This window comes from Physeter macrocephalus, chromosome 12 (genome assembly GCF_002837175.3).
Source record: "Physeter macrocephalus isolate SW-GA chromosome 12, ASM283717v5, whole genome shotgun sequence".
Lineage (NCBI taxonomy): Eukaryota > Metazoa > Chordata > Mammalia > Artiodactyla > Physeteridae > Physeter > Physeter macrocephalus.
The window spans coordinates 26,494,598-26,519,403 of NC_041225.1; the positions used below are offsets into that span (position 1 = coordinate 26,494,598).

The window sequence follows — 24,806 nt, forward strand, 5'->3', positions numbered from 1 at the left end:
TTAATAATCTGGGTCTGGGACTTCCCTGGTGGCGCAGTGGTTAAGACTCCATGCTCCCAATGCAGGGGGTCCGGGTTTGATCCCTGGTCAGGGAACTAGATCCCACACGCCGCAACTAAGAGTTCACATGCCACAAGTAAGGGGTCCGCAAGCCTCAGCGAAGGAGCCCTGGAGTCGCAACTAAGGAGCACGCCTGCGGCAACTAAGACCCGGCGTAACCAGATAAATAAATATTAAAAGAAGGGATTTAAATAACGTGAGTCTGATGTCGGCTATTAGAAAGAGAAGAAGCAGGAAGGGAGATTTCTGGCGGATCCAGTTACAACAGCCAACAACCCAATGACACTTGGCAGCTGGGCCAGCATCCAGGGAGGTGGGCCCTATGACGCTACGTGGCTAAGTCCGCCTGTTCCAGAAGCGGAGAGAAGAACCCAGGCCTTCCCCGCAAACCCTCCCTGAATAAGAAACTCAGCGAACCCAGGCCTGAGCCACGCGGCATTGCTTTATTCACTGTATGTTTGTGCATTCATTCACGGGAGTGTGAGTGTGTGTGAGTGTGTGTGAGAGCTTGTGCGTGTATGAGTGTGTGAGTGCATGAGTGTGTGAGTGTATGTGAGTGTGGGTGTGTGCACGTGAGAGTGTGTCAGCATGTGTGTGAGTGGGTGTGTATGTGATTGTGTGTGTGTGTCAGTGTGTGACTGTGTGTGTTTGTGTGAGCGTGTGTGTATTTGTGTGTGTGTTGTGTGTGTGCACGTCGTGTGTGTGTGTGTGTCTGTGTGTGTGTGTGTGTGTGTGTGTGTATAACTGGAGTCACCCTCAAACATCCTTATTGTAGAAGTTTTCCTATATTGTGCTCCCCTAAATTTCCTATATGGGACTTATTTTAAATTGACCCTACTCATGGTTAAATGAAAATCTATCTGCCGCAAGCTGTATTTCTTAGGGTATTTTTAGAAAAATGCCGCAGTGCAAACTTTATCAACATTTGACAGATGTTGAAATAGAAACTGTGGGACGAGGTTCTTCCTGGGGGTGACAAAACCCCTGTGAACAGTTTTCCACGACTGCTGGTCACGCCCCACCTGGAAGTTTAGCTTCACGGGACCCAACCCCCGGGTTAGTCCCCTGTGTGGGTTATGAGAAAACACTGCATTAGACCTAAACCTAAAAGCTTCAGAGAAAGAAACTCAGGAGTTGTATTTTTATGTAGTTAAGCATAAACCTTTAATTCTCCATCGAAAACCAACACCCCTAAAGGGATACTAATTTTGAAACGGTAGCACGAAATGTGGAAAAGGCGCTTGGGCCAAGTGTGGTGACGGCCACTTACTGACGGAGCTGCCCAACTGCCCGGACTCAGTTTCCACATCTGAGAGGTGGGTCCAAGCCCCCCCACCTTCTCCAGGGCCAGGCGCGCAGAGAAGGCTCCAAGCCTCGGCTAAATCTCAGGTGTGCGTTGCTCACCGGGTCCCAGCAGGTCATGTCTATGGTGTTACATGCGCCCCAGATGCCCGAGGCTGGCGCCCTTCTCCCCCACAGACACTCACACGTATACACTAGGTGTGTCAGGTGGCCCTGCTTCTGCAGAATAAAATGATTTTCTAACTGAAAGGAGGGCGTCCGAGGGGTACTCCTTGAAGTGAAAGATCATGTATCACATGCCTCCCCCAACGTGAGGGCCAGAACCTCAGGATAACTTCTGCCGTAAGGAGTTAACTGTACAGAGGGGTCCACACATCCTTCCACGCGGAGACACGTCCTCTGTGAAGGCCACAGCCCTCAGTCCACGGCACTTGTAATTCACAAAGTCCCCTGGATTTACTGCTGTGAACCCGGAAGGCGGAAGATGGTAGAAATGAGGATTAGTTCTCAGAACCTGGCATGCAGTGAAAGCGGGTGAACTTCCTGCACCCCAAAGAGCGGAAGCTGTCGGCAGACTGAGGCTCTATTTGACCCTCTGGTAAATAATCCTCCCAACGCCAGCACGACATGCATGGCTGAAGAAATGAGCCCTCGGAAATTCTAGAAAGAAGGAGCCCTTAGAGAAAAGTCATATCTTGGCCTAAGTTCAAAATTTTAATTCTTTGATTTAAATAAATGTAACCAGGTTTTAAACAAGGGTTTTTTTTTTTTTTTGAGTATGTGGTTAAAATTCCTCTATGTCTAAGGTGAAAATACCTGGGAGACATGCCTCGGAAAGACAGAACACACGAGAACTATTTAAATGTCAGAGAACCCAAAGGAGGACCCCACCCACCCCACGAGGATTAAACCAAAGGTGAAGAAGTGAAGAGAACCAGGGACAGACAGTTAATTCCTTCTCCTGCAAGGACCCTCATTAACCACAGGGATTCTGGTTCTATCAGACAAAGACAGGAATAACAAGGGAGAATCTAAATGTGGCCAACTGAGTATAAATGGAAGCCAGTTTGGGGGCCTGTTTTTAGACCTAATTGCCTCTGATTTAAGTCAGTTTTTAATCGGTTTAAACCAGTCATGGAGGTGGCTAAAACACCTACATCATGCCCGTGTCTGTGCTGATCTCGCATCTGGAAGTAGGAGAAAGAATTTCTGGCTGGGAGGATGTGGTTTCTTAAAAAAAAAAAAAAAAAATAGGCTGAGGACGATGTGATGTGATTTGCAAGTTCTTTCAAGTTGCTACTTCCAGGGGATCTTAGCCAATGAAACTTTGAGAGAAGAAACTTCCCTCACGTTAGGTAGAGTCCTCACCAAAGAAATCACATTCATTTGGACAATTCCATTCTTTTTTTTTTCTTTCCTGGCCTGGGGTCTCAATGAACACGTCACAGTCAGGAGTCCTCTAAGGGGGGCGGCTATTCCTGGGCATCTATGTAGCATCATAAGCATCAGCCTGAGCGGGTCTGCTAGTCTCGGGGCCCTGGGTCGCGGTCGTCTCGGGTCCCCTCGCCTGCCTCTGGGGCTCCCTCCACCAGTGCTGTCACCTGCCTCTGACCCAGCCACCAGCCTGTTTTCTACGCCAGACGGACCAGGGACAAGAAAGCAATAGTTGCAGAGACCGAATGATATTCACGAACACATTACATTTTAATACAGGTTCAGTTTACATATTGTACATAATTCGACAACACGATCGGCTTCTTTTTAAGACTATCCCACATGTGCTGTTCTGGATGAGAATGGAGCAAGGTCTTATCTCAGGAAGTTTAAGAGGATGGAGGACCCAAGACCCAGAGTGTATCTGGCAAAACTCGTCTGTCTGAGATCAAGAATGTCCTGTTAACGGCCAACTAACAAAATTCAACATCAGAAGTGACAAGAGGAACATTCCCCGGAGGTTCTATTTCTTAGCTGATGCAGAAGTGAGAAACATTTTTGAGGCAACTGGGACCCACTTCCTAAGGTGTCTCTATGAAGAAGTGGAGATCACTGCATCGCACAAGGACTCTCTCAATCAGGCAAGAGGCTGTGCAGCGGAAATTGACCAAAGCTCTTGAAATACATATGTAAAGAATAAGCTATTGAAAAGGGCACATGCATGAATTATTCTAGAGAAAGCAGTTGCAAATCCTAAAGGGATTCATCTCTGCTCCTGTGCACAGGAGAGCCTTTGTGACCCGCATGAAAAAGCTGTCATCAATTAAAAGATTAAAGGAAAAAAAACCACATTAAAATATATGGTTCCCTCAGCTGAGAAAGACTTATCATCGAGTAAAAAATGGTCATTCAAATATCAGACTATTTATAGTAGACATGTAAGTGAAATCCCTAGTTTTGAAGATCCATTCTTAAAAACAAATCATTTCAGAAAATTTGTCAAGTTTGGATTTCCCAGCAAAAGGGTCAATTGAGGTGGGATTCACTCGCTGCAAAGACAAGTTGCAGGTGACTGTGGCCTTTAGATCAGCGTAAATCAGGAGAAGCCATCGCCCTCTGGAAGATACTCACCTCCCACCCCCGCCCCCAGGAGGAGGCAGGGAGGGAGGGAGGAACAGACGGCCCGACGCCGCCCAGGAGGACCTGAAAGGCCCCCGGACACCCCACTCCGAAGGTGCAGATGGTGCGGACCGTCACACCATCTTCCAGGAAGACACGACAAGAAGAAAGTGCCAACACCGGAGGAGAAGCAGGTCTGCCTGGGACTTCAGAGCAACACACGCTTCCAAGCCCAAAGTCAGAGGATGCAAAGCCATGAAAACCAGACCCATCAGAAGCCTCCCGTGGTCTCTGGGGTCTGGAGGCCGCCGAGGAGCCAGGCCAGATGCAGGTCTCGCCCACAGGCTGTTGCCCTGTTTACTGCGGGCCTGTTGGAACTGGAGATGGCAAGGCACTCCTCGTCAGGAGAGTCAAGGGAAGCTGCCAGCTCTGATGTCAGCCAAGCTCCAAGTGCCGTTAACCACGTTTGGATCGTGAGGGGAATATGGTTTCAAGCCATGGAAAAAGGAGGTCTTAACACAGCGGCCTGGGTGGTTCTTGCTAATTCTGTCCATTTGAGGTTCTAAAAGCTATTTGTCCGTCAGGCGCCGCGAGGACGGCTACAGACTTTACAGCTGTTAAGTAAGAGGACGACCTCCTGGTGTTTACACGCCATGAAGAGAACCCCCAGGGTCTCGTGCCGGAAGGGCTAGTTCAGTAGGTCACTGAACACGAGCAGGTGAGCTATGGCGCTAGGGCCCTGGACAGGGATCCTGTAAAAAACGACACGGCGTGAAACGGAACCCGCACTCTGCGGATGCCCTGGTCTGTCTCGAGGGAGTGGGGGCACGGGGTGGGGTCCTTGGGAAAGGGATCCAGCAGGGTCTGAAAACAGACTCTTCTCTGCATTGGAGATAAAGCCGTTTCCAAACAAAGTGGAAGCCGAGCAATCTGACGTGATGATATTTATAACAGGCCAGGTAATTAAAAACAATTATTTGGGAATCTTGGTTTCATTATGTAGTGGAATGTTCAAGCCTTGCCCTTCTTTCCTTACAGACACCTGAATATCCATTCTAACTAGATGACCAAAGGTCTTAATCTGCTGTCTATGGCTTGGACTGACTTCTTCCAAAACCTGTCTAGTAACTGAATATGGATGTATATATGTGCATACGTATGTGTGTGTGTGTGTGTGTATATATATATATATGTATTTATACGTATATATACGTGTGTGTATATACACACACACACACACACACACACACACACAAAGAAGAAAACCCTTAGTCTGGTGGTGTAAATGTAGCTGACCAGATTCATGCTGAAAAGACAGAGAAAGTTACAGGCTCAGAGGAGAGAGAGGGCCGTGTTGTCTGTGCCTTGGTAAAAGCCTTAGTTAACTGTGAGTTATCCCTGCCCTAAGGACTCTCAATAGCTATAACCACAGTAAACTGAAGGAATTAGCTACGGTCATGGTGGGTTTTTGTCATTCGTGCTATTTAAATATCCATTTTTAAAGTGATCATATTAACTACTGACTTTTAAGAAATCAATTTTTGACTTTTTACATTACAGTCAATCAGTTCCTAAAAGTCTGAGTAACTCTGTAAAACCTCCCTTCCACGTGCATATGCATATCTGGAGAGAAAATACCTACGCTTTAGAAAATTCAAGATAGAAGAAGGATACGATACGAAAAAGCTGGAGGTAAATGAGAGGGAAAAGGCCGATGGATTGTCCAGAGGAGTGACTAAAATCCTGAAGACCAGTCATGTGTGCTGAATTGAGGCGCTGACGCACACAGGTGGCTTTGTAAAGACATTTTTTCTTTTCAAACGACACGTCCTTTTTGTTACTACCAAGTGAATAGATTTTAGAAAGAGAAAGATTTTCATTAAATCTTACTTGAGTTCTTGTGAGCTGGTGGCCAGCATACTTCGAATGCTTTTGTCAGCCAGCGGGCAGCCCGACAGACTGTAAGACAGGGCGGAAGAGTCAGGTGAGTAGCCCCGAGGCCCAGCTTACGTTCCCGAACAAACACAACATAAAACTGAAATTAAAAAGTTGAATGCAGAAAAGCGATGGGGCAAGTGCTGTATATTGAATTTTGTTGGTATAATTAACTAATTCATGTTTACCTAGAAATTTAAGGAAACATGTCTTTCCAGAAACTTTAAAAAATAAGATTCAAATATTTGTGCTCTTTGGTCTCAATGTTTGTAAGTCGTTTTCCAGATTCAGGTAGTTTGTTTCAAAATAAAAGACATTATACAACACGTCAATTAGCATGCTTTTGAAGGTCAACATATAGCACTTAAAGGGGTGACACATAATTCAACGTTTGTACTTGGACAGCATTGTTGAGGTAAGCTGAAAACAATAAATTGAAAAGACAGAATCCACCATGAGAAAAATGAAGGCACACCTTCTATGTGAGGCGTAATTACCAGTCACATGACCACTCCCATCACACCTTGGTGTTGGACATCTGCCACCAAACAAAAACAAAAACAGCCAAAATAGTAAGTATGTTTCAAAAAAAAAAACTTGAAAAAAGTTTCATTGTTTCCAGTTTAGCTGCAATGTCTGCACAGGGATTTAAGCGCCCTGAAGAAAAGCTGCAAAATGCACGGGATTACATGGAAATGATGTCTCCATAACACAGAGCATCGCTCAGAACAAGCGCGTCCACGGCTGGCCTCTCGCTCTACCCGACTGGCAGTTGGGGACATTTGTACGCTGCGCATGTCGCATGCTCAAACGGCAAGGCATATACAGACCCGGTTTAAAGATAAGCCAAAGAAAGGGAAGGTTCAGAAGAGTGATAATTTCACCTCACGTCATGCTTACGTTATCAAGTCCTTCTTGCTCTCCTTGCACTGGGGGTACTTGGGCTTGGGGCTCGGGATGGTCACCTCCCCCGGGTACCTTCTTTCTTCCAGAGCCTCCTGGAAGGGATCCAAGTCTTCCGGCTGCGGGCAAAACACAGCTTCAGGGCCACACCAATGACGGCTGGATACACAGACCAGAGGCTGCGTCCCCCCGGGGGATGGCTGTCCTGCATTGTCCACGTCTCCCAACCTTACCCTTAAAGTCACGATGCCCCCTCATCCTGAGGATGCAAACCCAACTTCGTTCAAAGAGTATCTCTCTCTTTGGGGGACTTTAATTTCTCATCACTTGCTCTAAATGCCTAAAATTAGGGTAAACTGCCAGTGGGCAAATTCAAATTCCTTATTCAAATTCCTGAAGCTGTACCGACAGGAGGGACAGAGAAGCGGTCTGGCAGCCAGAGAGGCTGCTCAGTGGACCTTGCTCACCTGGGTTTAAGACCTACGGCACTTTATCCAACATCACTGGGCAGAGCTTAAGCATTATACCCAAAGATATTTTAGACTGGGGCTTCTAACAATCTTTGGTAAGTATTCTACACTACAGAAGTATGTGCTTTAAGTCCCAGGGCAAGGGAAGACCAGTTTAGACTGACGTTGTGATTTTAGAATACTCTTAGGCAACATTTTTTTTTTTTTTTTAAATAGAATGTATCTACTTTGGCTAATTGGGGCCCTTGCAGTAACCTAGAAGTTCCTACAGGTGGCGATGTTCAGCAAACGTGTTTCTTGAGTGCAAGGGTTTTCACTTGTGTGACACCTTATGATGGAAATACTGCTGTCCTTTTATGGGGGCTTCATTTTAATTAAAATAAATTCGAAGATTCTACTACCATGCCTTATTTGGTAGTAACGATTTAACACTGTAGGAGAAAAAAAATACTTTGGAATTTAGCTTGCCACTCAGATTCTATTCTCCTTTAAGATGCCTGGATACTTAAATCAGTTTGAAGAATAAGCATAATAAGCTTTTGATGTAATGGCCTTATAAACAGGTGCCTTCCCTGCCAATTCCTACAAATAGCTAATGTTTCCCTTTTCTCCACCTCCCTGTTTCTGTAAGATGCTATTGCTTGGATGGTGGTCTCCCTATTGTGTTCAAAAAGAATTTTCATTTTTCAGAGAATAAAGAAGATGTCCTAATTTTCAGAGTTGAACACTGGAGGAAAAGTCAGTCAAATAAAGAACATTTTTTTCATTTATTTTCTTAGCCTAAAGGATAACTATTTTAATGATCTGAATTTGAAAATTGTAACTACTTCAAACATATGTTCTTGACATAGGTGTTTTGGTAATATTATAGTCAACAAAGATTTAGGTGACTGTACTAAAATGATTTGTTCTAGGCTGGGGTAGGTAGGCTCTTCTGCGTATTTTAGGTTTCTTAGAGAACAGATCCCTGTCCTTTGTTTCAATGAGCCAGCTAATTAACCGCACAGAATTAATCATTTTAAGTATTTAAGAGTCTCATTATAATTCCCTACCTGCAAGGAAAACCCTGCATTCTATCAATTTATCACCCAGAAAAAACGAACTAGTACGCTGTTTACACATTTTCCTACAGAAATCGTTTGCAACAAAACACACTTGTTAGAAAATAAAATTCATCATTTAAAGGAGGCAATGGTTAGTTTCACTCTGATCAGTGTTAGTGCCAAATCTCTCCTGGGTCAACCAAAAATGTCTTCTAAGCCCTAGTCAGCTAAAGGTCATTTTTCAAGAGGAGAGACATTTTCTGATAAGGCGTGTGCCAAGGGCATTTTCCCTCAGTGGTGCCAACTTCACATGCTGAGTGGACGGGGTAGGGGCGGCAGTCGGTGAAAAGGACATACAGTAATCTCTTTGGGCTCATCCTCATCTATCCTCCGGGGCTTCATTTTGGTGTAGTCCACGGGCAACTCCCAGCAGTCTCCCTCGCTCAGCTGGAAGCACCGGCTGTTCATCACCGCCTGCTGCTGGGGGGACATGGGCTCCAGGGGCGTCAGGATGGGGCAGCAGCCCTCTCGCGGCCGCTGCTTGTTCATGCTCAGGTCCAGGGTCCCGTTCTCATCCACCTCCATGTCAGGGTTCTGCGGGACAGAAGAGGACACAGGGACCATGAGAGTCCATCTCCCAGACCACAGCCCTGCCTTCCGCCAGGACACAGTTCAAACTGGGAACTGCTCACTGCAGTCTCACGTGCATAAGCGCCCAAGGCGCGCGCACGTGGTCCCCCATCTGCCTTGCTCCCCACGCGCAGCTGGGAAGTTGGCTGGCAGAGGCATATGCACGCTTCCGTCTCTCTGTTATCTACTAATCACCCATCGGTCTCTCGCCCTCTTGTCTCTTATCGACTATCTATCATCTCTCTATCACTTACCTATCAGAGATCTATAGGTTTTCTTCCTAATACATTTCTGCCTTTAGAAATAAGCCTGGCCAGAAGAAAAACAAGTGCCTAATTTCAATTCTATTCCAGTTCAAAGACCTCTTAAGAGATCAGAAATGTATGTGTGTGTACAGATTATGCATAAATACCTAAAAATGTATATATACTTAAAATTCTCCTTTAGTTTCACTGACGCTAATACTCCAAGACTTGGAGTGGAGGAAGACACAAGAATTTAGAAGACTGGAGGAGAGGAACTAGAATTTACTTTCTCTTTTTTTTTTTTTTCCATTTTTTGGACAAATATTTATTGAGTCCTGTCAGGCACAGGCTCTGGCGTATAGAGTAGGAAACCAAACCAAACCAAACTCCCCACATAAAATTTACTTTCTAATGCAAAACCTATGCCGGAGAGAGACTTTTCCGTTTTAAGCAGGAAGAGGTGCAAAACCACACCCCAGCGCCCACCGCCGCAGTGATCACGGGCTGACCTGCTGCTCTACGGTTCAGCAAACAAGCAATTTAGTTCACCAGCTTTAGAAACAACGAAGAGAGGTACAGGGTGTTTTTTTGTTTTGTTTTGTTTTTTATGATGCTTTAAACAGATCAAGAATTCCTCGAGCCTGCCTCTCAGGAGCAGGGAGAGAAGGAAAGGGCAGATGGAGGACAGAGTAAGAAAAATCAAAACCCCTGACGATCCTCCATTTTTTTTTTTTTTTTTCCCAGAGAGTTACACTCTCTTGAGCAATTTGATTTCAGAGCTGGCGTGAAACCTGCTGCCTACTCAGATGTCTAGCAGCTCTTTCCTCTGAATGTAATAGCGGAGGGAAGATGCTTGGAATGAAAACCCCATCCTTTGGGCTGTTACCTTGATAAATTATAGCATGTTATTCTGCCTGAACTCTTCTTGTCAAAGTGCACTCCTGGTTTCCAGCTTTCGTACTAACTTAGCCTTCATCGTGTTGGATTCTAATTCTGTCTGTCTTAGTTTAAATTTAACAAAGTGAAAAAAACTGGAAGGGGTTACTGTCTTTTTTTCCCCCTTAAACAGAATCTCCTCCATGCCAGCCTCGCATTTTAGCAGCCCTGATCTCCACGGAAACTGCATGCCCCTGACACTCCTCCAAAATCTAGGAATAAAAATACTAATAGAGAAGAAAGCATTTGCAAAGCATAAAATTACTGACCTTTCTCCACTCACACAAATTACACTTATCGCTAACAACTACGGTCAGTGCTGTGCGCTCAGGCGCGCGGCCCAGCGGCACGAGGCGACGGAGGGGCCCTTTGCTCTGGAGAGGAGGCGCGGGCCGGCGTGCCCGCTCACTGGCCCGGGAGCACGACGCGCCCGCGCCGCCTGCGTCGCCGGCCCCCTAGTGGTCTCGCCGGGCAGCCCTGCGCGCTGCGGCGGCCGCCACGGCCCCCTCTCCTGCCCGGAGCCCCTTGACGAGGAACCGCCCTAAGTATCGCTCGCCGTTTTGGCAGCTATGCTGTTTTGAACTAATGGAAGCCGGCTGTAATTGCCTGGCTGGGAACCCGTGGGGAACGGGATTTCTGCGCTTTCTTTGTTCCCCAGGGCTGGGCGGGAGGGAGCAGTCCTGCGTTTCCTCTGACCGCGGCGCTGCCCCCCGCCCCGCCTCTGCTTAAGGTCCAGGGCGCACGGCTCCTGGAGCTTCCTGTTCTCTGGGCAGCTCTCGGAACCGCCAGCAGGGGGGCGTGGTGTCCTTCTGTTTCCAGAAGTGACTCTGGGTCCCAAAGAGGAGGGTCCCAAATGGACACGTTAATCTAAAAGACCTGGCGATTTCTCCTGGTCTGCAAGGTGCGTCCCCAGGACCCCGCGCGGCCGGGGGGCGGAGGTGGGGACGCGCCGAGGCCCCGCCCCGGCCCGGGCCGTACCCGCGCGGCGCACAGGTCCTGCGGCTTGGTGGACAGGTTCTGCGGCATCTCGCGGCAGCGCGTGGACAGGTTGAGGATGGCCGTGGCCGCCATGTGCGCCGCCTCCATGTCGTGCGTGTAGTCGAAGCTGCTCTTGCTGCACGTGCTGCTGGCGCTGCTGCCGCCGCCACCGCAGCTCAGGTTGCTGCTGCTGGGTGCGTAGGTGCTGGCGGCACTGCTGCCAGGGCTGGCGTCCTTGCAGTACCGCTTCGCTGGGGAGACAGGGGACAGGGATGACTCGGGGCCCCCGCCCGGGGCCACGGCAACAGAAGAGCCGCCCGCGCCGCCCGCCGCCCACGCCGGCGCGCAGGTACCCGGGGGACGCGGCACCCGCCGGCCCGTGTTTCCCGAACGAAGAAAGTCTGGCTTTCCCCCCTTTTTTCCTTTTTTCACGTGCGGTACGTTTGGACGGGCAGAGCTGGGGACCAGCGGGAAGAGCGCACAGGGCTCTCAAGCGGGAGGCAGGGGGCCCACTGCGTAACCATTAAGGGCGCGCTCCGGGTCGGGGAGCGGCCACCAGGATGTGGGGAGCGCCTGGCCGCACCAGCCTGATCACCGCCGGAGGGAGGCTCCCCTTATGGCCGCTCATCTGCTCGCCGGGGTGACGGGGACCCTGTAGACCCCTCATCCCGCTAGAGACCGGATGATCCGTCCGGCCGCGAGGGCCCACAGTGGCCATTTGGGGCTCACTGTCCTGTGCAGGTGACCCAGCTGAACAGGTAGGGCCTCTGCGGGCCTGCGGGCACCTGCGCTTCGGGGAGTGGCATTCCCGTCAGGGTGCAGGCGAGACCACGGCAGAAACCCCTTCCCTCTGTGATTCCGATAAAGAGCCCCCCGGGGCGAGGGCCGGTGACGGGGAGAGAACCGCACACACGTGCGGACTCACATACGCCAAGGCAAATGCTCCGGCGTTCAGGGAGGGCTTCGGGGACGGGCAGACGCCCGTGTGCCGCCCGCCCGCAGCCCCGCCCTTCGTGCGGAACGACCGTCCTCCACACGCCCCAGCTTCGCTTCCCGGGTCCTTCCGAGCAGCCAGCCTCCCCAACAGTCCAGCAGGCCCTCAAGAGCAAGTGTGGTTTCTAGAGCTGTTCACAGGCTCCTCTGACACAAGGACGGGAAGATGATTGCTGGATGATTGATTAGGATGGGCCCTGGTCGTTAAAGGCACAGGATGCCCTTGGCTTAGGGGTCAGCAGCTCACCTGACCCTGCAGAGGGAGGAATTGCTCTGAGGGGAGAGCCTGCAGGGAGCCAGGAGACCCTTCTGCAGCACCGGCAGCCTTCCGGCAAGCCACCTTTCGTGCGGCACGGGCGTCTCAGCACCTCCTTCCTGCCCACTCAGGTATGGTCTGGAAGCGACCACAACCTCACAGACATCACGGTTGGTCATCACAGCACCACCAAGAACTGCCCCAAAGCACCCTATTCCTATACAAGTGATGGAAGAGCTAAGCTTTCACTATTGATACCTTTTGGCCTTGGACGGAAGACTGAGCTTTCCTGACATCAAGGACGTGGCTTGGCAATGCTCTGAGCACACGGTGGCCTCGGGGAAGCTGTCGCCTTGTCGCTGCCCCTCACACGGACCCGGAGGCCACTTCCACACCCTCAAACCCGCCCAACGCGAAGAGTAACTCGTGAGGGAGTTACTTCTGTTCTGCCAATCAGAGTCAGCTGAGCCCTGAGGACCAGCCCTCACCCTGTCCGTGTGTCTGTCCTTCCCTCCTCTCTCCTCCGTGAAAGTATCACGGCAAAGCAGCAGCCAGAGCAGTGGGGGAGACGGGGGTCTCACGTCTGAGCAGAGACCGGGGCGCCGGGGGCGGCGTGCAGGGGGACCTGCCCACTGGGGTCTGTAAACCGACCGGGGCAGCAAGGCCACTCCACAGACCCTCCAAACTGACTAAAGTTTGCGGCTTTACATCGTTTACAATTTTGTCATAAAAATAGGAATATAAAAGCTGCGGGAGAAATGATCTAACACTTACGAGGGATTTTTTCCCCTAGTGAGGGCTAGACACTGGGTCGGTAAAAGAAATCTGGTCCACATAAATAAGGAAAAAGTTTTGTTTTGAAATGAAGGAATTTCAGTTCCTAAAGCAAAGTAAACAGGACACGTGTGTCTACGCAGCAGATTGCAGCAAAGTTCTGGAAAGTGCCTCTGCTTTACCAAACATTTAAATCAAAAGATTCTACTTCTCCTGGATTACGCTGAGTTGATGGGACTCGTCCAGAATTTTAGCAGGTGACGGAACTGTGGACAATTTATTGACGGGCCTGTCAGCTCATGCGACCCAGGAGGAAAGTGAGGACAGCATTCATTTCACAAGCATCCTTTCACTAAGGGCCATCAATCACGTACTACTTTGTTCCAAAAGAAAATGAGTCTCTATACTTCAAGTCTCTTGGGTAATGAAGGTCTTTGGTTTTAATAATTGTCGCCTGTTTGTAAGATATTTACGAAACCGTTAGTGTCAGTAATTTTTATGACCAGTCACAGTTCCTGGGGCTGCTGCGTGGACACCATGGGGGCGCCGCAGAGCGGCGGGGGGGGCATTGGAAGGCCCTTGTTGCTCCTGCCACACCTCCTGCCCAGAACTGAGGAAGCCCCCCACCCTTTAACAAAGGCAAAACGCACCTTCTTTTTCTTTCCACTCACAGAGCTATTTTCAATCAAAACTTTTTCCAGTCAATGTGCAGACAAAATGTGTTACTGTCCCTGCAGACACCAGCACATCACTGAACTCATGCGATGGAACTGCTTTCCTTTAGAATGACACCCCTGCATTTACAGCATCAGAGGTCCTCCCGACCTCACACCGTACTGAGAGATACCTCTTCAGGTACCCTGCCCTCTCGTGCAGGAAAAAGAAGAACGGCATGGGGTTTATAGTGATGAAATATGACAAATGAGAAAAACAAAACAACCACCTTCCGCCTTATTAATCTACTCTGCCTGTAAGAGTCTTACTAAGTGGGTGCGTCTCACTTTCTTCTGAAATAACATTTCCTGTAGGGAATAGATAACTCTGTCCTTCCAATCTGAATTTCCACGAAAAGCAGACAAAACCGAACACGGCCCAGAGATGCGCCTCCTGAGGAATTGCGCGACCGGACGGGGCCTGGCCCCGTTAGGCCTGGCTGGACTCAGGGGTCCGTGCCGCGTAACTTGTAGCAGCGACTCCTAGTCTTTACGTGGGTCCATGGCTGTGCTCTCCCGTAAGGAAACTGAGATACAGATGCAGAGTCCTAAGCGGAATAAAAGCCGCTTCTTCGTGAGAATGTCCTGTTCGGTGACCTCTGAAGGCAGTTTGCTCACGCGGCTTCTCGCGTCTGATCACAGTCCGGGTTCTTGGTTGGGTCTCGCACGCGCTCGCTGGCTGAGCGTTCTCCGCGCTCTCCTGTCGGCCCTGCTGGCGCCGGCCTGTGGGGTTCGGGGCTGACCCTCAGGCGCGTGCGCCTGCGCCCCTCATTCTGCGCAAGCAGCTCTAAGGAGGTTGGGAGGAGGCCGCTGAGTGCGGGCGGGCGTCTGTCCGAGAGATCTGGCTGTGGGAGAAGCTTCTGGAAGCAGAGGTGAATGTGGGAGAGCATGGGGGCAGGAGAACGGGGGTGGGAGAGCAGGTATTCCCAGGAGAAGCTGGCCTGGTGGCAGGAGGTGGGGGAGGGCGGGAGGCCCAGCCCAGAGGATGGGTCCTGGGCCCCCGGAGGGCCAGCCCGGGCCACCCGGTGATGAGGCCTGGCCCAGGGGAGGGCAGACAACGGTGGGTGCGGTGGGCATAGCAGAGACAAGGCTTTGGGGGAGCAGAGGGGGCTTCAAAGAGGAGCAAGAAGTGTTGAGCTCAGGAGAATTTAGAAGCTGGGAATAACCAAGAGGGGGCTCGTGAGAGGGGCCCATTCAGGGCTGGGAACTTCTAGGTTTTAAACAAAGCCTGAGGGTGGTGATAAATTGCCCAGAGACACAGCGGAGATGGCTTAGACCCGCTCGGAAAATTTTTCTGTGAAGGACCTGGCAGCGGTCGAGCCTTGGCGGCCACGGGGTCTCTGCTGGGACCGCACACCCGGCTGTTGTCCCGGGAAACAGCCACCGGCCATACGGGTGATATGACCCTGCGCCAGTAAAACTGCTCTGAACGCCGAGATTCTAATTCTCCTTCTTCTGTTGTTTTCCATCTGTTTTAAAGTGGAAGGGCCATTCTTAGCTCACCATAAAACATAGACATGGGGGGAGAGGCGGGGGAGATGCCGGCTTGGGGCTCCCGGGGGGAAGGGCCTCCCGGCTTCCCTTGGGCGTCACCTCCTGCACACGGTGTCTGTGTCCTCCTCCCCGAGGCAGGCGACCCAAAGCTGTCTCCACAGTGCCTCAGGCTCACCCTGTCCCTCCTCTCATGCATCTGAAGTTCAGCCTCACCAGCCTGCTGGCAGCTCCCACTCTCCTGTGGGTTTCCTGCCCTCTAGGAATTTCCACTCAAGCTTCGTGACCAAGTTTAAAATTTGCCACTTTGGTAAAGCTCATGCTAATTCCTCCAGGAAGAATGGACGCCTTACTTCACTGTACCTGAGTACGTGTTTCACTGTCTTCTCTTGACCCACAGTCTCTTCCTTGAAACTTGTTATAGAGAAAGAAAGAAGAGAGAGATGATGGATAGATAGGTGGGGCCATGGATGGAGGGAGGGAGGGAGGGAGGGAGGGAGGGAGGGATAGATCTATAGACAGGTGGATAGACAGGTAGATGAGACAGACAGACAGCAACTATTGAGTGTCTGGAAGAATGCAGGTGGATAAATCAAGGTTTGCTGAGTGTTTTTGATCACAGCTGGTGGAAGCCGAGGGATGACGCCCAGAGCCTGAGGCAAGGGTCCCGCGTTTCTATCCCACTGTGCATGGCCGGGCCCTGCTCCTGCCTCCCAGGCATTATGCTCCCCTGCCCCACAGGAGGCTCATTTCACTGCTTTTCTTTGGGAGCAATGGCCCAGTGCACTGTGCACCTGAGGCAAACCTTGGGGACAGCCCTCTGGGGGGTGACTGCAGACACCGGTCACTCTGTGGTGGCCACTGCCTGTTGCCCGGGATGGCTCTCCCCAGCTCACACCCCCCAAGAAACCTAAGCCTACCCATCTCATCCTTAGTGGGCACCTCCCTTGTTGTTCTGACTGTGGATCTTGTGCAAGAGGAATGGAGTTGTCTGTTTTCTTCTCAGTAGATTGTCGTAAAGGCTGACTTTCCCTTTTTCTTAGTTTCTCGAAGATCTAGCATTGAAGTTTCTGTTCTGTGTTCTTGTTTATTTGCGGGTCACCTGAAGAGCAGGGCTCTGCCCATTTCCAACAACAGGTGTTTTTTCGGGGCGTGAGAACAGATGCCAGTGATAGTAACACGCGTGAGTTCCCCTCTGTAGCCTTGTCTGCTGAGCTTCGAGACAGCCGCACGCGGCCCGCACGCGGGGAACGATCGCTACCTCTGCTCTTGAGGAAACTACCACCCAGGAAGATTAATGTATCTAATATCACATGGCTCCTAAATGGAAGAGCCGAGGAAGCGCCCCGTGACCAGACACGTGCCCTCCTGGTCACGGCTTCACCCAGATCCAGCCAGAACAATGGGGTGAAGGAAATCAGGTCTCACAGGACAACAGCGACAAGACGTATGCAGCAATGACCACCTGGCGAAAGTGCCCATCAGATCGCTACACAAAGTCAGTGAACTGGGAACCCTACAAGCACAATCCTTAAATATGTGGATTCGAATTCTTTCGGTCCATCGTTTGCAATCAAACCAATGAAGTTATAACAAAGCCTGAAATTGGCAAACTGTTATTACAAAAAACCCACATGATTTTCTGTTACACCCTAAGCCTCTCCCTTTCCCCACTTCCATCTTTGTTCCTGTATATTTAGAATTGATACATGCAAGGGTAATCAATCTGAGATACAGCAAAGAAATGTGACATTTCATTCACCATACAAATTAATTGTTATTAAGGCAAAGAATGACTAAAATAATGTAGAATTGTAAAAAGGTTTTGGAACTCCCCAAGCATTCAATTTAAATGTATCTTTTTTTTTTGAGCGCTGTGATTTTAATTAGATATCTTTTTCAGAGAGCAGCTCTGGGATCTTTCAAACCCTCTCTCCTAACCTCTGCTGGTGCGTCTTGGTGCGCACCAAGATGAGACCTCCTGAGTCACCCAACGCATACAACCCCCACCCCCATTGGTCAAATCTGCCAACTGAGTCCATATACCCTAGAATTTAAAGTAGAAGCGTGGTTAGATAAATAAGTAAAATCACAGAAATGCAGTCTTCCCCTCTGTGCTTCAGCTACTTACCAAGTTAGCTCTGTGATGAAATGAGAACTACTCTGTTTAGAGTTTACACCCCAGCAGTGGGTTCACATACGCCTGAGTTAAAATAAACGATCTTGTCCTGTGAAGCACGCAGTGTTTGTCTGTTTCATGGGTGCTCTTTTCGTAGTGGCAGCTACAAGTGAGGCCAGTGACAAAGTTACAAAGCCAGGACAGGGGGCTCCCCAGGGCCCACACCTGGGTCCGAGCCCACTGGCAGGAGGCCGGTGGGACCCGCAGGAGTTGTGCACCCCTGGCCGCATGTTAGAATCACTGGCTGACTTTTAAAAAATGCCGCACACAGGGAATACCTCCGGGGAGTCTGAGCTACTTGGTCTGGGGTGCAGCCCCGGGTGTGAGAATTTAAAGAGTCTCCCCAGATGAATGCAACGTGCATCCCAGCGTGAGAACAGGGAGGGAACACAGAGCTGCTCACGAAATCCAAGAGCTCTGGGCAGCTACCCCCGGCTCTCCTGGTTTCGTCTGTGTTGGGGCATCTACTAAAGGAAGTTAGTAAAGATGAGGACACCGTCTCAGCAGCAGCATGAAGCAGACGAGCCCACGGCTGGCCGCCTCTACGTCCCGCCAGCAGCCTGTTGCTCTGCTCTGGGGATAACGGGGGAAGGGCGTCGCCCTCCCTCCTCCAGGGCCTGCTCTCCCACACCTGGGGCTGAAGGAACCAGCCTAGGCTGCCGGCGTGCTTTCCTTGCTGCCCATCGAGTGACCCCCATGCTCCATCAGTTTGTAGGAAATGGATATACACAATAACAACATTATCAACGGCAAGCGTGACTCTCATGTATAAGAGGGTGCACCTCCTACCATCATATCCTTTGGGGGATATATCCCTGGTTTGCACCTTGGGAGCTATGGCCCGCTTGCCATAAGTATGGCTGTCGTAACTGTTGTATTCAAACGAGGTCTTGGAATATTTCTCCAGCTCTTTGGCCAAGTTGGAGCGAGGCGTGGTGGTGGGGACGCTGTTTCTGTAGCCGTAGTGAGGGATCTCGAGCTGCTTTACGAAGCACATGGGCCTGGAAGCAAAAAGAGACAGTGCACAGCTGGCTTTCTCATGGCTGCGCATGAGACATGGCTGGTCTTAAAATTAGAGCACCTTGTTGCTTAGCTGTGTTAAGGAACCAGACCTCTCGCTAAAACCCCAATTCTGTTTTCCTGAGAAGAAACCAAGTGTGCTGTAATGATATAACCTCAAATCAGCTATCTGCCTAGATGCCAACTTCGGAAATAAAAAGAACAGAAAATGAAATACTTAACCTTTTGCCCTTTTTTTTCTTTTTCTTTTCAGAGTCTGGGGAGGTACGATGAAGATATGAGATGTGAACGTGGGAAAGAATCTCACATCCGTTGTGTTTTCTTTTGCAGGCGTGGCAGAGAGTAAGCATTACACAAGTGAAGTGAGCTAATAAGAAACGCCCTTAACGAAATACGAGGAAATGAAAGAAATACTCTTAAGGACGTGGAGATGACGCTAGATAAAAACATATCCTGCTGGACGATAAAACGGAACACGTAGTGATGTATTTTGACAAATATTAACATGCACTCTCAATATTGTTACCTGGTAGTCATTCATTTTTCTATACTTTGGAATAAAATATTTAAATGGAAGAACTCTCAATTACATATGCATTAATATCCTATCTTGTTTCTTCTGTGTGTCCATCTATCTCGTAGGCAGAATGTTTAAACTTTTTGTGAAATAATTTTAGATTTACAGAAAGCAGTGCAGAGATTCCTTTAGAGTCTTTACCTAAAACTTCCCCTTACGTTAACAACTTTATCAAGTTACCAACACATTTACTTTGATTTCATTAATTTAGCCTATTTACTTCTTCTCAAATCAACCAAGTGATGTAACGATCAGTTAGTTAAACGTCTATTATCTGAGGCATTTTGCCAGGCAATGGGCAGGGCCCGGGGTCGGGGGGGCAGGTCATAAATGAATGAAGCTGTAGACCTTGCCTTCAAAGGCCACCTGGAATGTGATCTTGTTTTAGGAGCCCGAGCTTCTGAGAATCCTGGGGGATGGAGGACACTCCCGGCCGTGAGATTCTGTTCAGTTTTAAGGGAGAAGGTGGCGTTTGTCAAGGTTACGATCCAGGGTGGTGTAGGAAACACGCCAGGGAAGTCGAACAATGGGGAACATCTCTGGGGGAACGGCAGGAGACAGGCTGGGCGGGGCCAGATTGGGACTTTGTCCATTTGTCCAGCAGGCAAGGCCAACGGACTTGGGCCGGGGAAGGCACGACCCCTGAGCCTTCAGGAGTTTGGGCAGCTCCAGTGGAGCGTGTGCTGGAACAGAGGCATCGGGAGGGGACACTTGGTGACAAAACGGAGCAGGTGATGGAGGCCCGGAGCTGGGAGGCTGCAGAGTGGGTGCGGCCTCGGGCTGGCGCGGAGCCCTCACCTAAGGCTTGGCGTCCTGTTAGACAATCTGCCTAAAGACTCTTAAAATCTTAGGTAATTGAACGGTTGGTTGAAATTATTTTTTTCTTCCTTCCTTCCTGTCTTCCTGTCTTACTGCCTTGCATGAGCGTCCCCTGCGTGGAGACGTCCCTGGGAATATGAAGGTGACGAGGATGGACACCAGGTCCTCCAGACCCGGCTCACGGCCGGGGCGTCAGTGCCTGAGCTGAGCCCTCGGAGGCTGCAGAGCCCAGCCCCACGCCTCCGCTGCGGTGGGAGGGGTCCTTCTTTCTCTCCGGGCCTGGCCCCATGCTGCTTCCCCACCACGCAGCCGGAGGCTCGGGAAGAAAACTGTTTGCAGCTGCGCCAGCCTTGGCCCACGATCTTCCGTTCTGTTGTCACTTGACAGAAGGTTTCCCACTGCATGACATGAACAAAGGGTCCCAGGCTGTGAAGTACAGGCTCGGGATCAGAGCGGAGGCTCTGTCTGAACAAGGTGATGTTTGCCATTTCAGATGTATCTTGTCCGTGTCAAGCGGCCAACGGAGCTCCTCGGTGGAAAGTAAGCTTGATCCTGATCCCAGGACAGGCGTTAGGCGCTTCGCGGCCACCCCGCATCAGAAGGATGTGAACACGGGGATCTTTCCAGCTCTCGGGGGTCTGGCCCCAGTGGGGGAGGGAAATTAACAGACGTCCCCTCAGCCTCAACTCGCTCTCCCTTTGCTCAAACTTTCCTTTGGTTAGTAACTATTCCTTCTCAAATGCACACAGCCGGGGGGCCTGGCGGGGAGGCTGTCAAGCTCCCAGTAACCAAGAGTGGGCTGAGGGGCCCTCAGGGAGGGCCTGCCGCTGTATTTGGTGTCAGCGCACCTGTAAGATGAGTGAGTTGCAGGCACCCCGGGGGCACGTCAGGTCGGCAACGCCCACGCATAAAAACAGCTCGAGGAACGCGCACCCCAGACTCTACCGAGGGTTTGCCTCTAAACGGTAGGATCATAGATGGCTTTTATCTTCCTATTTTTGTCTAGTGAAATATTTCTCATTTTCTAGAAAGATTTTAACTTTTCTGTTGCGAGATAAAAAGTGGTAACGACAGTGGTAAATTCCTTTCAGAACGATGGGAAATAATACAGGAAAAAACCAAAGAAGGGTTCGTATCGTTTGCCTAGTGGTTTTTTCCAAGTGATTTATCCCAAAGAAATAATTTAACAGAAGCAAAGTTGTGCGTGTGTGTGTGTGTGTGTGTGTGTGTGTGTGTGTTTACTGCTCTCCTTTTAAGAGTAAAGTTGGAATCACACGAAGTGCCTCAGGGCCAGAACCCAGTCCCAGCACAGGTGGTGCCTCCCCCAGTGGGTACCAGCAGCTATGAGGATGACAGGTACGATTCTTACACAGACGAGGAAGCTGCTGGTGTGACCCTGACTAAACAGGCAGGATACACAGAGGTCGTCACAGTTTGCACGTGGATGAGGGTTTGAAGGGAACACGCAGAAATGAGCGCTGAGGGAAGAGAGCGTTCCTCCTCCACGTGCCCCCCGATAACCATCCTAACCGCCCCAGGGGGGCGAGCAGGTAACATCTGCAGCGTCCCCGTCTTCGCCCCCTGTGACCGAGAGGTTTCCGGGAGGGCCTCTCACCCCTCTGTGCCCTGGTTTCCTCGCTCGTCAAGGGGGCATAATGGCACCATCCCGCCCGCCTGCCGGGAGCATCTGAGGACGAGGCTTCTCTGCGCGCGGGGGAGGGGATGCTGTTACCCACGACGTCCTCGAGAACACGAAGCCCACCCCGCAGGTTGGAGCGGTGCCCTCGCCTCCAAACCGAGGTAAAACTACTTGGGGCACCTCATGAACTCTCGAAGCCTCCCTTTCAGCCAGCCTTTACAGAATCGTGAAGCATCAGGGCCAGAAAGAAAGCCAGACACAGCTCTGTCTGCTTCTCTCGTGCGAACGGTCACACGGGGTCAGGGAGACCCGGGGGTGACGAGCCCTGCCCCCGCACAGCCCCCAGGATGGAGCCGCAGGCGAGGGTCGTGACCCCGGCGGGGTCTTCTAGCTGCACCGGCTCCCCTCCACTCCCACTGAGGACGGCCACCCCTCGTGGAGCCACCGGGCGCCTGGCCCGTGGGGACGGCCGTGGACGGATCCCGAATGTGTGTCTGGTACCTTAGCACTCGGTCCGAGGCCTGGTTGGACTTGGACACGTCACAGCTCTGGTGCTTTTCTTGGGCCTTTGCCAATTTCTCCGCTGCGGCAATAGGGCATCCGGAGAGGCTGCAATGACAGGAGGGGTCTGAGCGTCTCCTCCGAGGCACTCGGACAGCAGCCCCATCGCCTCCCCCCGCCGCCCCGCTTCCTTGGGCGGCACCAGGCTCCAAGCCTGTCAGGGGACATCGCGGTGTTTGCCCCTGGCCTCCAGCACACCATGCCGATGGCCGCGCCGTGTGTGCAGGACACACGGTCCCTTCCAACGACAGCAACACAAAGGCTGTATCGTTCAAGGGAACATGAGATTTTAGACACCGCTGCCGTTCTGGGACGCTTGCGGTTTCTGGAGCTGAGGAATTGACCGCTTGGGTAGGATGGGTTTCTGAAACGCCAGAGAACAGGGCTCTCCGGCAGCTGCTGACCCCAGCACGGGGGAGGCAGCGTGACCAGCCGGTCTACGTCCTCCCCAGGAAGCGACATGGAACGGGGAGGGAAACAGAATAATCTCGAGGCTGCAGGAAAATGCTTTCTGTCACTAAATATTTACGGGAAGAGACAACAGATGTGCTCTTTGGCGTTTAAGCTGATTCTTCATGAAACCCTGGCGTCTGCTGTTTGTGTATCTGTATGTGTCTCTGCACACGGCGCAGAGGCTTAATCCACACACGCACAGCGCCTGGAAACTGTGTGGCTCTGTGGACGTATGATGGACGAGCTGACGCTGCAAACCCCGTGAACAGGGCTCAGGAGGAGGCTTGCCAACCCATCCGTCATGTCCCCCTTCTCCAGAGGACGCCCGGGAACATCTCTGAAGGGCGCAGGTTGGCGACCTCATTCATTACAAATTTAACACAAGCAACCAAATTTACCGGAGAAGCAAAAATCACAGTGAAACTTATAACAGTTTCCTCCGTTTAGATACACTTTCATGCGACTTTGTGAAGCTGAAACTATAGGCGGTTAAAGAAAAATTTGACAGAATCGCTTTCAGGCCACTGGAAAAAAAAGGGAACTGATTGGAACCGAGTATTAGAAGTAACTTAGCGAAAGTCAGAATAAGATAGGAAAAGGGAACTGGAATTTGTCCAGAGCAAAAGTGTGACTCTGAGTGCGTGTAATTGCAGCCATAGCCCAGGGAGGAAGGGCCTATCTCCTTAGCCGCCCTTCCTGCGGTGCGCTCTCCCACCAGCACCTTTGCACCCCTGCCAGCACTTTGGTGCCGCCCACGTTGATGACCAGTGTTTCAGCGGGGGGTCACGGGGGCGGCCGGCTGGGGTCACACACGGCTCAGCCTCGTGGTCTCTAGTCGCCGACCTGTCTGAGGCAGACAGGAAGGGCCCTTTCGATCCCTGGAAGGTAACGGAGCTTTTACCGCCTTCCTTGGAGCCGCTGCAGACGGTTATGGTTCCGCCTGGGATCTGACCTCAAGGAAGGACACCTGCCGGGGGACGGTCACCCCATCACAGCAAAGTGGGCGGAGACAGCTGAGAAATTCCAGTCTGCAAACGAGGGATCCTTAGATCCCGGCTCAGCTCGGCTCTCCCCGCTCCCTGGCTCCCTGAGAGAAGTCCCCAGGTCTCCTGTCCCCTGGGGCAGGTCGTGCAGGGGCCGCGCCCCTCCGGAGGGCGTGGGAACACAGCTGCCGGGGATCTGCCCCCCTGCAGCCCAGAACGCAGGAGCTCTGCTTACCTTCTGTGCGAGTTCCTGTTGCTATTTACATGCCCTCGCCCTGTGCAGCCCGGAGTAGGACACTTGAGAACATTTTCATGCATGGCAAGAACTTGACAAGGAGAGGCAGAGAAAACAGCCCAGCGTTAAAACACAGAAATGGTCCCAACACAAGAATATGCAATCATTTTAACAAAGGCTGGGTTAGTTCACAACAGACAGTCCTACACACGTCTGTGATGGACATGGGCAGGGAAACACATGGAGGGAGAAGAGGAAGGTCGTCTCCACCTGACTCTGGCATGCAAAGCGGGGTGCGCTGGGCGGGAGCTGGGGACTCGGGGGACGGGAGCACGGAACTGCCCCCAGTGGGCTAGGAAAGCGAGGGCCTCCCCGTGGAACTCCCAGCCGTCAGCACGGAACAGTGATCAGCCACGTACCAGCACGTCGATCGGTGGTTTTAAAAACATGCCTCTGCTTTGGAAGCACGCGGTATTAGGAAGGTGTGGTGGTCATGGGCAAACAGACAGCCCACACCTGATTTTTAAATGAAGATAATGCGATGATGACTTTCCATCTAGGAACTGGGTACCTTCTTATTTATTCTATGAGGGAGGGAGGGAGGAAGTACTCTGCGGGCCCCCACGTAAGAGCGGGTGGGGGACGGAAGGTGTGGTCCGTAGGGCAGGGAAGCCACTGCCCACTGCCCGGAGACCGCATTCAAATTTCCCCGCCATGGTCACGGGCCTGGCCTGTCTCCCGTCTTTCCCTTTCTGGTCCTCAGTGGCCACTCGCTGCTCCGGACCGTGGGGATGGCTGGGGGGTGAGCAGTGCTGCCGGGTCGAGAGAGCCGACCCCCACCACGGGCCCCAGCCCAGCGGTCTGCGAGCTCCACAGCACAGGCTGCAGCGAGGCTGCTGGGCCTTCCCTGCGGTGGGGGTCACCTGGCACCAGGTGGCCATGATCTGCCTGAGCTCGTTTCGTAATTCTTATCTCCTACAGTTTCTCTCGTCTCCAGAACAGCCTCCCTCTTTCCCCTGAAATCCCGCTCCTGTTTCCTCCCCATGTGGCCCTTACAC

General features: G+C 51.3%; 1 protein-coding gene across 3 annotated transcripts in view; it reads right to left on the bottom strand.

Moving 5' to 3' along the window:
• The window catches only part of MYT1L (myelin transcription factor 1 like), a 152,714-nt gene that overhangs the window by 64,939 nt on the left and 62,969 nt on the right, over positions 1-24,806 (bottom strand). For 2 of the 3 annotated variants that reach the window (XM_024118872.1, XM_024118871.1), the window contains exons 7-14: positions 23,749-23,839; positions 22,018-22,125; positions 18,251-18,462; positions 17,958-17,960; positions 11,056-11,306; positions 8,624-8,860; positions 6,751-6,872; positions 5,806-5,874 (exon numbers count right to left, since the gene is read on the bottom strand). In XM_024118872.1, the coding sequence (XP_023974640.1) occupies positions 5,806-5,874; positions 6,751-6,872; positions 8,624-8,860; positions 11,056-11,306; positions 17,958-17,960; positions 18,251-18,462; positions 22,018-22,125; positions 23,749-23,839 (1,093 nt within the window). The remainder of the gene's footprint in view (positions 1-5,805; positions 5,875-6,750; positions 6,873-8,623; positions 8,861-11,055; positions 11,307-17,957; positions 17,961-18,250; positions 18,463-22,017; positions 22,126-23,748; positions 23,840-24,806) is intronic. The other variant, XM_024118873.1, reaches the window with a different exon arrangement.